Consider the following 14,637-nt stretch of genomic DNA (forward strand, 5'->3'; position numbering starts at 1 on the left):
CGGTTTCAAACCGCAGCACGCTAGTTTCGCTGTGACAACGTCAACGCAGGTTTTTGAATGGTTACCAGATGTCCCTCTAGTTTCAAGCTTTTGACCGTCTGTACTTACGGTTTCATTTGACAAAAAAATAAATGCCGCGTCACAGCATGATTTTTTCCCCCCATTTGATAAGTACACTCAAATAATGATGTACATCAGAGACCAGACAACACTGTATATATTCCTTTTTTATTTCAGCACATTATTTTACTACTCTTTTATTCAACTAACGAAAGATATGTTACAAATTACTAGAGTCTTGCTTGACTTCATCCTTGTACAGAAGCAATCTGCAAAAACAAAGGGAAAACGAAACATCCTGTGAATGCTCTTCTCAATCAGGACAAAGTCTACGATGACTCAAATCTCGATCAGGTGTCACGCAACAACAACAAGCAGCATTATCAAAGAATCGGTTAACGTTTTCCACTTTCCGATATGTCTCTGTTACTGTGTCATGCATTTGCATAGGAGTACGACGTTTGGAAGTAAATAACCCAGTGACAACAATCACAATAAAATAGAGGTGTTCTATACACGCACATTTCCAAACTTGTGTTGCGCATTGCGACAACAGCATACAACGAATCGAGAAGCATTGCATGACTACGTATTGCGGTTACCAGCTGTGATGGTTTCGAAATAAAAATAACAAAAAAAAAGGCATAAAGACAAGAGGTATACTCACATCCTTTCAAAGTTGCGTCGTCGATGAAGGTCTGATCGGTCTCAGTCGTCGACAGCTAGCTTATAAGACCCTTCATTTTTGTTTTATTTCAAGGGAAGGAAGGATCACGTGAATGCATCGTGGACAGCTTCTCCTTTCGCAGGAGCAGCATGTGAAATGCGATACCTCTTGCCGACGCGCTCTTTTTTCTTCTTCTTTTGGTATGATAACACAACCGCGAAACACCCGTCTGGCTTTTTCCAAACGCTCTTTGGGAACACCAACCACACACACACAAAAAAGAAACCGTTATCGCCCTCGCAAGATGAATTTTCGACTGGTGGTATACGCTGTCTGCCACGTACGAGCTTCCAGCAGTGAGTGTGCCACGTAAGAGCCAAGTGATGTGAGTATTTCAAACCATTTCTTGTGTTACAGTGTATCTTATAGCTAAATGAAATGCGGGCATGTATTTGTTTTAAATTCTTTTTATTGTTTCGCTCAGATGAGACAGCAGAGACATGGTAGCCGATTTCGAAAGAGTGATACCGTAACCGCTGTGCTTTCCATTCCCAATGAGTCTTGCAATATTGTACACATTGCCGGGACATCGTTCTATTACTTGCCTGGGTTCGAAGCTTATTTCACATAGCTTCGAGCACTCGAAGTTATAATAATTGTGCGCGACATTTGCTTCTTTCAAGCAATGCCATAGTTGACGTGTATCATTTTGCGACAGATTTACTCCGTATCTCGTCGGATGACCATTGCTGAGCCAAAGGCGTACGGCAGTTACTGCAGCTGGACATCGGTGGACGTAGATGTTATGGTCAATCTGAGTCACGGTAGTGCATTTTCCCTGTTTCAGTGTTGGTTTTGTAAATTCTGTTGTAGCTACGAAAACGAACAGGGAAACAGCACTCAGAAAGGACAAGGTGTAGCAGAACATCTCCGGACATCTATTTACCATGACGACCTACAGTAAAATGAGACAACTCGTCATGGATTTCAATATTTATTGGTAAGCGTCTTTGGGTGACAACCTATTTTGCAACAGGTCAATTGTCATGTCGTTTATGTACACAGCCAGGTAATGGTAGCCAGTCTTCATTGCGTAGTACATGATACATAGACTTTCGGCCACCAGTTGCATTACGTCGACGTCACGATCACCGTAATAGCTGAATATTGAGCTCATCTGTTTTCCCCATTCGGAGACCAGGTCGAACGGGTGGTCGGATAGGTGCTCACACTTCCTGTGCACCCGGGCATACATTGTTTTTGAAGACTCCCACACAGTCTTTTTCGCGGGAAGGTTCAGAGGCAGGGACTGGAACAGGAAAATGTCTCTGGTTATCTTAAATGCTGCGACGAGCACTGTGTCGTCCGTTGACTTCGATGAACCGCATTCTAACACGTCATTCCAACAGGTATGAGGACGGCGACATTTTCCTTGGAGTTGATGATCCTGGGTAACGTCCCGCATGCCGCACACATCATCACCCGATTGGGACCAGGAATCGCCAGCGTTGGTTGGCTGTTCGACATCGGACCAGTGATCGCCAGTCATTTCGTCGTCGGTGGTGGCAGGTAGTTCTCCGGAACCCAAGTCCTTCTACGACTTCCAGAAGGTTGCAACAGGTACTGCACCTTTCCATTCCGAACGCGTCTTTTTATAATGCGGTGGCCCTTTCCAGGCTGCACACGTGTTAATTCGCTTGCATAAAATTGACCTTCAATAGGTTCTTCCTGCTGGTCACGTAAGAGATAGGTATTCGGGTAACCAATCTTGACTGCTCTCACCACAAAAATTTCACGCGTAAACGAACCAAGATAACTTTTGACTAACTGGTGTCTAGACTTTGCTATTCTGACAAGCTGGCCAACGCGAAAACGTGGCTTCTCTGGGGGTTTGCTCGGAGTAGGATAGAGCTTTTGTCTAAATAAATGCTCATTTTCTTTGTTGACATCCACAGGTCGTGCCGACAGAGTTCTATGAACACGATGATTATATGCTTTGACCAGAGGCTGTAAAATTTTCAAGTACGATTTATGTCCCTGATATTCAAAAGCACGATAAAGTGGCGTCATAAGACTTCGAATAGATCGTTCTGCAATACTTGCTTTCGTATTTGAATTAGTGTGGAAGAGAGATATCCCTTTTGATTTTAAAAATGCTCCGACTGACTTATTGGTGAACTCTGTACCTCTGTCTGAATGAATCAGTCTCGGAGTCCCAATACGTCTAAAAGCGAGTCTCAGTCCACGTATAATTTCCGCTGCTCGTTTATTCTGCACAGGCACTACAGCAAGCATACGAGAAAATGCGTCGATACAAAACAAAAGATAGCGAAAACCCTTGTTGTATCTCGACAGTTTCTGAAGGTCTTTCAAATCTATTTGGAATATATCCTTCACACCCAAAACGATGGTCTTCCGGAACTGACGTGGTCGCTTAAGTTCTCTGAAGAGAGAGTACACATCACTGGTTTCCAGGAACTTGGCAACCTTCGCCGGCTTTTCACCGATCGCTCGTGCGAGTCGTTGAACACCACCTAGAGCACCAGGATGGTATACGTCCACGTAAGCAGCCATTAGCACAATTTTCTTCCACGAACACGAAGTCCATCGAATGACAAGTAGGCATTTATAACGGCTGCCACGTCACCTTTGTACCAAGAGGGCGATCGATTGTGCAGTTCGTATTTTATAAGCTCGATGACGGAACTACTTGGAACAACGCGAGAATGACAGATAATCCTTCCCTCTTCATCTATCGCAAATACGGTCTTTAGCATCTGCAGAATGGCGAGGGCCTTCTTCCTGTGTCGTGCGGGAAAATGCACCAGAATGTTTTCGTCCCGAAGGTAACCACAGTGTTCCTGTTGCGTTTCCAACGTGCTCAATACCGGTTCCATTCTCGAAGTCTCTTAGCCGCTCTTGTGATAACCGGAGAAATGCGTCGACGAGGTGTCTCAGGTGTAAACGTAGGACTACCGGCTGATGGCTCTGCAGTCTCCTTTTCAAGTCGAGATGGATGTACGATAAGTGTCGGTATATTTAGCTTGACCAATAGTGGTAGGATCCTCTCGAGATACGCGGGTCGCCACACATTTCGCGCTCTTGTGACCAAATAATAAACAAGGTCTACAACGTTGGTATTTGGTATTTGTTCACCATTGACAATGAGCTCAAACGTTTTACTATTCCAGCCGAGCACGGGTTTTAGTAAACGCAGTAATTGGCTTGCTCTCATCTTGTAGCCGCTGCTCATAAAATTAACGATGGCATCTTCCTCCTCGTCCGCTTGAATCTGTGTCTGCTCTCTTGTCGATGCCACATGATTTGTCTCCTCACCTGCTGCACTAGGCTGTCTTAATGTGTTCGCGGGAGGATGCAATAGCTTGTGCAAGTACTGGATGATCTCCTTGGCCTTGATATCATCAGGCTCCTGTTTATTCAATATCGACGGAATAGTGCTTTCCCGATAGGGAACAAGCTCGTATTTCTGCATTATTTAAATGCCGATTGCTTTTGCGATGCTTTTGCCCGCTAAACTTGAAACGAGACCTAACAAGGGGGGCAACAAAAATTGCAAAAACCCGCCGGACTGATGAAGAATCCGTTTAATTTTCTTCACATCTGCACGGTCTTGCCTGGAAGCCAGTGTCCTAATGGGTGTTGCAAAAGGCTGCAATTGCTTTTTAACTTTCGCCGGTACGTCGATGTTTCCTTTGCAGAGGTTCATACAAATCTCCCTGATTGTTCGTAGCTGTTCCCTGCTGGCATGTTGAATCACGTTGTAACGATCTTCCCCTGTCTTTGCTTCAGCGATCATACGAAGGAAACGAATGTGTTTGTTAAGCCTTTTCATGACCTGTATACGATCTGTCTGTGATCATCCGGGAAAATGTTGGTCCACACCTTATAGTGATCGTTGCTCTGTTGAGACAAGTCGATAACTAAGTATGAGTATGGTTTCTGACAGGCATCTTTATATATCGTGGGCAACAAATCATTTCGCCCGAAAATCTGCCTGGACAGCATACGCAGCTGGTCTGTAGTGCGTGGTGAACGAAATAAAACGAGAGCCGTGCTATTGAATTGTATTGTGCGATACAAAGGGTCGTTGACGAACAGGTATTGCGAGATGAACACAGCCGTGATTGACAGGTGGTGACACCCAGCGATATAAAATTTGCAGATTTCTTTGAGTCTTTGTCGGTCGGCTAAACAGTCGTCAAATATAAATAATGAGTGGCTATAATTCTCCGGATCTGCAGGGATGTCTTGACTGAAATTTACTTCAGGAAGAGTATCGAATACCGGCTGCTTATAAAGATAGATATACCATATTTGCTTGAACGGTTTGTCAAAGAGGACAGCTCTGTGTTTAATTAGTCGTGCCACGAAGGTGGATTTCCCACTTTGACTAGCCCCTGAAATTGACACCGAGGCAGGCGTCACGAACCTAAAAGGTGCTATCACTGTCATTTCGTGCAAGGGAATGAAGTCTGGTCAAGATACGTTTCGTTAGATAAACAAGTCCGTGCTTGCAAACTGCAGGGAAAAAAAGCAAACTGCAAAGGTAGGTTCGACTGCAGAGTTGACGATGTAAAAAAAAAGAAGACTCCTCAAGGTTGCCATGCTGGCAACTTCTTATATAAGAACTGTCTGACGCTCAGCTCCTTCACTCTCGAACCTCCTTCTGAGGAGGTATGGTGTTCAGAATGATGAAATATTTTGCAGTGTTCTAACATGTGCTCCTTTTGTTTTCAGTCGGTCCAACGTGTCCGAAGGATCATCGTCGTCATCATTGCATCAGTGTACAAGTAAGCATCATGTCTTCGTCGATCTTGCATAAACTTGACAAGTTAAAGAAATGTGGAGAGTTTCAAAAAATGGCGACAATTCCTAAAAACATCAAGTATGATGTGGTTGATGTTAACAAAATTGAAACGAGGTATGGCGAGGCGGTCTACGTAGAAATTATGAAGGATCACGAGCACGTAAAGGTGTTCCTTCCAGCTCGGTTTCATAAACTAAGCACTCAAGACATCGAAGACATGAGGAACACGAGCGGGCTCTGGATGGAGAAGAAAGAGCGAGTTGGAAAAGAGGGGAAACGTCTTCTTTCGCCAGACATCGTGTTCGGTCAATCCGAGTAAAAAAATAAAAAGAAATGGTGACATGCCACCTTTGTCCTCCGGCCGATCGGCAGCACTACACAACAGCGCTGGGACTTCAAGTTCATCTGGCTAACGTTCATAACCTTGCAACACCCTGTATCCCATTTTGTGAGACACTCTGTACGCTCCGCAACTATACCAACCGCTATGAGCTTCATCTACATGACAGAGACGACGACGGGCAGGATGTCAGCACATTCTTTCATGAAAACGGACGCTACCTTGCCGGTGTACTTCGACATTTCGGATTTCCGTTACGCTTTTATGTTTTGCTGAAGGCGGAACTCGGTCGACATACGCCTGAGGATGAGATCATATTTGTCACTCAATTTATTCCTTCGAGTGTGCATACGCTGTGGTCGGAACGAGACGTAGAACGTGCTGTCATTGAAGTAGGCACTGAAGTCACCAACAATTTAGAAAAGCTTGAAATGCAAGGGTCGGGATTTTTCTTATTTCGAATTCACGCCTGCATTCTTCATGTCGGTCGTCTCGCACCACAGCTCATTGGTTGTACCGACTTTGAATTGCCAAACGAATTGAAAAAAAAGTGTCGGTGTCTTCTGAATGTCGACCTTCACGAGGATAGTGAACAGAACATGTGTTTCGCATTTTGCGTACTTGCCGGTCTACATCCTGCAAAGGGTTCTTACAGACGCAGAGCTTCATCCTACAGGTCATACCTGTCTCAATATGTATTTCCAGAGACGTTTCCTGTAGTGTTCCCGAAAGATGTAGAAATGTTTGAGAAGCAGAACGATGTGAGCATTAACGTGTACGGTTATGACAAAGATGAAAAATATGTTTACCCGATTAAGGTTGTTGACGACCAGTGCAAGAAGCATGTCGACCTACTGCTGATTGACTTCCATTTTGTACTCATTACTAATTTCAATGCTTTGTTCACACCACCTGGTTATTTTCACTGCAAACGGTGTACGATGGGTTTCACCACCCCGGGTGTACTCGCCGATCATCTACTAATGTGTAAACAACAAAAAGTGTCCAAGACTATTTTTCCAAAGAAGGGTGAGACACTGTCGTTTGCCGGAGAGCATTTGATGTCGGAAGTTCCCTTCTACTGTGTATACGACTTTGAGAGTGTACTATCACCGTGTTCGGGAGGCGGGAATGTCTACGAGGAACACATCCCTTCATCCTTCTGTCTCCTCGTCATACGCTCGTGCGATTCGTATGTCTTGAAGAAACATATTTACCGTGGTGCAGACTGCGTTTCCGTTTTCATGGAACTATTGCGTAATTTGCATGATGAGCTGTATGCGATGTTGCACGAGACTGTGCCCTTGCAAATGACCCCAGGAGACGAACTCGAACATTCTGAAGCCACTCACTGTAACATCTGTAAAGAACCATTCACTAAGAAGCAGAAAGTGCGAGACCATGATCACGTAAGTGGAGAATTTCGCCAATCATTGTGTCAGGGATGTAATCTGAAACTGCGGATACCACGGAAAGTGCCCATCATTGCACATAATGCCAATTATGACCTCGGATTCATAGTAGCTCATCTGCACCTGCTTCGGAAGACAGACATCAGAGTGATAGCCTCCAGTTGTCAAAAGTTTAAGGCTATAGACATTGGTGTGTTCCGCTTCATAGACTCGTTAAGCTTCCTCAATGCTAGTCTCGACACACTGACGAAAAATCTATGTGACAAAGGTGAATCTAACTTCAGGTGTCTGCGTCAGTTTTTCGCAGAGGAGGACTACTTCAGGTTGGTTGTACGTAAAGGGGTTTTCTGTTATAACTACGTTACCTCTTTTGAACGTTACGACGAGCCCTGTTTGCCATCACGTGACCAGTTCTTTAACCAACTGAACGGATCAGAAGTGAGCGAGGAAGATTACCGCCATGCGCAAAATGTGTTTGAAAAATTTCAACTGAAGAGCCTGGGCGAGTACTCGGATTTGTACCTTCTGACGGACGCATTGCTTCTGGCAGACGTGTTTCAAAACTTCCGAATATGGGCGTTGGAGACGCACAAAATTGAACCACTTCATTTCGTGTCACTCCCGGGACTAAGCATGTCTTGCGCACTAAAAATGAGCCGGATTAATCTGGATTTAATCCACGATCCCGATGCCTATCTGTTAATTGAACGGGGCCTGCGTGGTGGTATGACCCAGTGTTCAACGCGAATGGCCACTGCAAATGTCCCAGGGACAGATCAGTACGATCCCGAAAAACCAAAGACCATAATTCATTACATGGACATAAATGGACTCTATGGCACAGTGATGCGTGAACCACTCCCATTCGGAGACTTTGAATGGCTGTCACCCGAAGAGGTTGCAGGTTTAGATGTAACCCTTGTTGCAGATTATGCAGACGTTGGTTATTTTTTAGAGGTAGACCTGGCCTACGTACAAGAGCTCCACGAACGACATAAAGATTTACCGCTCGCGCCCGAAAAAATGAGCGTCCCGTATGAGTTGCTTTCGGATTATCAGAAAGACCTGATGAAAAAATTTAACCTCCCACAGCATGATATAGAACCGAAATTACTCCTTACACTGCTTGACAAGAAGAAGTATTTTCTTCATTATCGCAGTCTAAAGTTGTACCTACAGTTGGGTCTTCGGCTCGAGAAAATTCACCGGGTGCTCAGGTTCAAACAAAAACCATTCCTGCGATCCTATGTTGACTTCCATCATGAACTACGCAAGCAGGCAACCAATACCTTCGAACGTAACCTGTACAAGAGTTTAATTAACTCCGTATATGGGAAAACATGTATGAATGTACGAAAGTTCGTCGACTGTCGCTTAGCAACTTCCGAGGAGCAAGTGTTGAGATTCTTGCGTAAACCGAACCTCAAACAATTCAGGGCTCTAAGCTCTAACGTAGTCTTGTTTCAGTTCGCTCAATCGATAGTCCGTATGCGACAGCCTCTGTACCTGGGGTTCACTATTCTCGAGCTGTCTAAAGTCATGATGTATGACTTTTATTATAACAACTTGCTTCGGGTAGCCCCGGACACAAGGCTCTTGTATATGGACACAGATTCTTATATCGTGATGCTGAGCGATGAGAAGGCCCTTGCGGAGCTCGCCGATACCCACCTTGATACATCTGGTCATTCTTGTGATGACTCGATGTATTCTACGAAAAACAAGATGGTGCTAGGAAAATTTAAGAACGAAATGCCCCACGACCACATCCTAGGGTTCTGTTGCCTGAAACCAAAGCTCTATGCACTAGACCTCCATAGTAAAAGACGATACAATCGTGCTAAGGGGGTGAAACAATGTGAAGCCCAGAAGTTGCATTATTCAATGTACATAGACTCTCTTAAGCTTGGTGAAGTGTACAAAGTTTGTCAGAACCTCATTGTGCGCAAGGAAAATATAAATAAAAGCGTATGTGTTACGAAAGTAGCTTTAAATCCCCTAGACACAAAGCGTTTCATTTGTGAGGATGGTATCCACACGTTACCCTTTGGGTACGCATCCAATGGAAAGATGTAGACAGTTTTTATGCATATGTTGCCCTACCTGGCTGTTGTTGTTGTAATGCTGTTTTATATATATATATATATATAAGATTGTGCCTGTAACGACATGGAAATAAATACAATTTTATTGTGTCAAAGTACACTGCAACATGACATGTTGTCTGTCTTTCTTGGGAATTGCTTCCGTACAAGGACGGGTACCAGCTTGTCGTTCAGCGTGAAGTTCGTTGACGAAAATCTCTGAGTGCACTCTCGGAGCGAGAATCCACAAGCGAGCATGCTGCCTACATACAGGCAGTAGAGGCCACATGTAGCTGATCCATAGCCCTGAAGTCTTTTCTTGTTATAGTAAAATGACCTGGTAGGATGAATGAATTGGTAGAATTCTTTGTAGACGGGCTGAATGCCGTAACTATCAAAATACGTAACTACATTGTCACCGGAAACATAAGTCATGGTCCAGTGTTCACCGTTACTGCTCCTTGGAGCTGTGTTAATCACATAAATCCCGGGTATGGCTTCCTGTCTTGCGATTTCATTGCATGCAAAGGTTCCCCGAAACAGTTCTCTGGTGCAGTAGTGTCTACTGAATGCTGCATAGAACTGCCACTCCTCCATGTTTATTTTTCAGACAAATTTCACTCGTCTGTCTTTGTTGATTTCTAGCACACGTGGTGTTTCGGATACAAACAACACCGTAACTGCTTCTGTTAGATTGGCAGCAAACGTTAGGGTCAGACGAACGTTGGCTTGAACAACAGGACAAAGAGCATTCACTTCTGCATCTGGAGTCAGATGGTAATAAAGCATAAATGTCTCTTTTGCATACGCAGCTGGAGCTATTGGTATATCCTTGCGTTTTAGTTTGTGAAGCAGGTGTATATAGGCTTTGGAATAGATGTCTCGTTGGAAGTCGAACTCATCCGTGTACTGTTGTCCACCAACGTCCAGTAGTGCTCGTTTTAGTTTGAAGTTCTCAAGCTTGAATGGGTTTCGTGGTCTGCTACCTTGGTAGGCATCGCTCCTGACCATCAATACTGTTAACTTGGAGGGAACTCGCTCGCTGTACAAGTCGTCAAATATCACCTGAGATTGGTTAGGGGCGATGGTTCTGTACTTAATTTCCAGTCCTCGGAGAAGGTATACTGCAGGTGTTGTTTGAAGTCTTCGTTCTATACCAACAAGTATACTCGGCGATAACTGAACACGTCGGAGATAGAGCACGATACGTGAAAATTCCACAGTGTGCTTTTCTGTTGCACCATCAGCTTGCAAGAGACGAAAATCATCCGACGCTTGACGTAGCACAACTCGAATATCGGTTCCGTTAAGAATGAGCTTCTGTTGTTGACATATGTCGCTGAAGATTGGGCTGTACATGTCACACAGTGCCGATCCTTTGGTTCGCTTGTAACGAGCGAAAACTCCTTTTGAATCAGATGTGGGAGCATATACCTCACTCGTGCCTAAAGGGTCTGGCTCGTATAACATTGCTGAAAGGGTGTGTGTCTGAGTTACATTGTTGGCATTCGTAATGATGTCCAAGTAGGAACGGTAGCCATAATGTTCGAAACTCGAAACCAAGGTTGAATTCAGGTAGATATGTACGTGTTGAAACAATGATGAACCAAACGCTTGGACAGGTATGACTGCATCAGGTGTTGTTGAAGTGCTTGTTGTAGTTACCGCTGGATCTCCATTCTTTCGAATGATCTTGCACTGAATATGCAAAAAGCTGGATTGAAGATCAAAGAAGCCCCCACCGAGTCCCGGAACATTGTACTCGATCACTCCGCTTGATGTCGGAGCAGATACTGGGAAAAACTCGACGTATTCAGACTTCTCCAAAGCAAAATTTGTAGGTGGAAGAGAGAAGAGTTCCAGCTGGTTTGTAGTACACAGACAAGAATCTTTATGCACTACTGCAATAGACATTTTTTTTTTCTGTCAAGTAAAGAAGTCAGATTTCCTCCGCTTCTCAGCAGGTCGAGCTTTTTTAATGGCCTTGCGTTTTCTTCCTTTCCCTGTGAGTCTCTGAAGTAACTCGTCACGAGTTTTATGCACTGTGCGGTCTACTCCTTTCTTGACGGCTTCTCGAAATGATGCTCCTTGCTGGACTTCCTCGGCTATATGTCTTCCAGTATCAAGGAGCTTTCTTCCAACGTATGGCGCTACCTTCTTGGTCAGTATGGGCAAGAAACCCCTCAATACGTCACCAAATATGCCTCCTCCAATCTGATAAAGCTCGGGAGCAGTATAGTGTGGTAGATGCTCTCGCTTTCCTGCACCAAAATGTGCTATGCAACATGGTGGGTTTGTTATATACATTTACGTAGGTGGATCGTCAACCCGACACGTCCAGAGCCAGAAATGAATGGAATGAAATCACCTATCTCGTTTGCCAACTCGATTTGAATGGTTGTCAATTCCTTCGCAGATACATATTTATAGTACAGGTTTGTGAATAAATAAGACATCACATCATTCCTACCCTGGACTCTGAATGGTATCGATCGAAGAAGTGGTGCTGTCACGTCACCCACAAATTCGTTCTCGATGACATCGCAGTATATGAAAATATAGTTTTGAGCAGGGAATAGACAAACGTCTCGTTCGGCGACTGCATAACTTGAGAAAGTTGTCCTCTTTCCGAAGCCCAACATCAAAGCCAAATAAGGATGAAAGGTCACATAGCCATCGTTCATGCGTTCCAGGTGACAAATTCCGTTGTATGGGTTACATACGAGGAGACGAGCATCTTGCGACAAATGAAGCTTTGTTCGATAGGCATGGTTAATGGAATTAACGAGGTCCTTCCCCGATTCGTAGTAGCCTTCTGGAACTTCATACTTTACCGTTCGTGAACGATAGGTAACTATGTTAATCGTTTCTTCCGTATCCACCTGGTATTTGAGTAGCTTCACGGGTGACCCTCTGTCCAACTCTCCACAGCCGATTATCTTTTCAGCCATGCCAAGCTTAGCGGCAAGAGTTGCGCTAATTTCCAAACCATAGTTCAGAGGAAGTTGTATCTCATAATGACCGCTACCACGTATAATTCTTGTCTTATGCTGCAAATGTTTTGCTAAAAATTGTCTCAAAGACAAGAGAATGTTTTCATTAGCGTTGAACTTGACCTTTTCTGTTGCTTCAATCGTAGAACCAAGGAATGTCGTTTCCGATATACTATTGACTGTGTCAGTTACATTTTTAATCGCAAAAGGGATGTTGATTTCTGTTAAAGCGGCCTCCCACCTACCCTCCAACGTCTGTGGATGGGCTAGCTTTACTCGGAACTTGCTCATTGTGTTGTCGGGAAACACATCCAAAGATGCATTTGAGAGCAGGTTCACATAGAACTGGTCAACCATGTTTTTTTTTCTTTTTCTGATGAAATTTCTACGCGTACGCTTAATTTATATCGCCAGAAAATGCGTTGACGTTGTCACAGCGAAACTAGCGTGCTGCGGTTTGAAACCGAAATTACAGTCGGTCAATAGCTTGAAACCAGAGGGCATCTGGCAACACGTAGGAATTCGAAACTGAAACCAGAACTACACGTGGAGCAACCAAGCTTGGCGTCCATTCATTTAAAACCGAAACCGAAACTACAGACGGCCAAAGCTTGAAAACTAGAGGGCGCTTGGTGGGAACCGAAACTACCTGGCGCTCTGACGCGGCAACCAAACCAGGTGACGGACTGACTTCAACCCGATCGGAAAAATACTATTAAATGTCATCAGATGTTATTGCCTGTTATTAAATGTCATTTGTGTGTTATTACATGTCATTTGCGTGTTATTACATGTCATTGCGCGTTATTACATGTCATTGCGTGTTATTAAATGTCATTAAACGTGCATCCAGGTGCCCATCAAACACTATCGACACGTGAGTTCCTTTTGTTTACCCGAGTTAACCGTTACCTTATCCTGGCGGCGCATGTTATTGAAACCTGGGAACCCATTGTTCACACTATCGATACATGATTTCCATTGTTTTCTGATATATCTTATCGTGCGTGTGCGTGTCGCATGTAACCTGAGCGGTCCATTGTTATAAGATCTTATATATACCACTACTGCTGTAGTATACCTACAGGCCAGCAGTCCGAGCGCACATTTTGGCGCACAGGTGCAACAGGTGCAACACTGTGTTGTATAAAAAGCGGCGAAACATGCTGTCTCGCGCAGTTTTGTTCCAACTTCGACGCTTCTTGCTTTGGCTGTAGACGTCTCCGACACGTTCGTACGCAGAGTAGGGCCGCGTTTTAACGCGCTAATCACCAGAATACGCCTTTTGAGGCTGACTTTTTTTGCGATAGATGAAAGTGCTAACATCGCGCCACGTCCTGGTAAAATATAAATGAAATAGGGGGGGGGGGGGCTTTTTGAGAAATACACTCGCGAAATCCTTGTTTTTTCGGAATATGCCTAAACATTTGCCGATATCAGCACATACCGTTAGGAAGTATATTCAGGATAGATATATCAGATGAAAGAGCATTAAAAGCTGAGTGAGTTGATACCAAGTATGACAATCAGGGGCATCTATAGCCAGAAAAATCACGCGTCGAAATTCAGACAAAACTGCGCGAGAGGGCATATTCGCCATTTTTCATAGCACACAGCGTTGCACTTGCGCGACAAAACTTAGAATGTGACAGCTGGCCTGTAGGCATAATCAAGCATTAAAAAACTTCAATGCAATATCTTTTAACACCAGGGAGATACACGCGTGCAAACACTGCAAAACTGAAACATTCGTATTCAGGGCCGGATTTTCTCGATTTTTTTGCACGAAAGCTACTCGGCAGAAATTATTCATTTTACCGCTCTTGATCACAATACGCGATGAGCTTCTAAATATAAAAATACTGAAAATCCAGGAGGTGGATGGGACCTCCCTTCCTGAGCTGACGTGAAAACCGGCCCGTAACTAAATTTCAAACGCAGTTACACGTAATAAAACGTAATGAAAGCGAAATTTCTAAGCTACTTTCGAAATGTAACAAGTTACCTTCAAGTTGCTTCCTACTCAATATATACACTTTTTAGTTCTTGACCTGTCTATATGGTTAATTTAGACATTGCTGTCACAATGGGCGATTCAAGACGTTCCAAAATAGTCTTGATATACAAAAACGATATCAATATCTGCTAAGACAAAAGAAGCCTATATTGATAGGCTTCTTTAGGGAAGAACTTAATGATTTTCATCTCGTAGTAAGGCACATAAAACGGGCACGAAGCATGTTTATGCTCTAC

General features: G+C 44.0%; 1 protein-coding gene across 3 annotated transcripts; it reads left to right on the forward strand.

Moving 5' to 3' along the window:
• The first annotated feature begins 274 nt into the window (after positions 1-274).
• LOC135370146 (uncharacterized) lies at positions 275-9,431 on the forward strand. 3 transcript variants are annotated; one of them, XM_064603836.1, is made up of 4 exons: positions 275-1,727; positions 2,137-2,347; positions 5,486-5,538; positions 5,735-9,431. In XM_064603836.1, the coding sequence occupies exon 4, from the start codon at positions 5,889-5,891 to the stop codon at positions 9,381-9,383; it is 3,495 nt and encodes a 1,164-aa protein (XP_064459906.1). In that variant the 5' UTR covers positions 275-1,727; positions 2,137-2,347; positions 5,486-5,538; positions 5,735-5,888; the 3' UTR covers positions 9,384-9,431. The 3 variants fall into 3 exon arrangements, with proteins under 3 accessions (XP_064459906.1, XP_064459905.1, XP_064459904.1); XM_064603835.1 differs by having other exon boundaries at positions 275-1,112; positions 1,446-1,727; positions 5,486-9,431; XM_064603834.1 differs by having other exon boundaries at positions 5,486-9,431.
• Positions 9,432-14,637: the final 5,206 nt, after the last annotated feature.

This window comes from Ornithodoros turicata, chromosome 10 (genome assembly GCF_037126465.1).
Source record: "Ornithodoros turicata isolate Travis chromosome 10, ASM3712646v1, whole genome shotgun sequence".
Classification (NCBI taxonomy): domain Eukaryota; kingdom Metazoa; phylum Arthropoda; class Arachnida; order Ixodida; family Argasidae; genus Ornithodoros; species Ornithodoros turicata.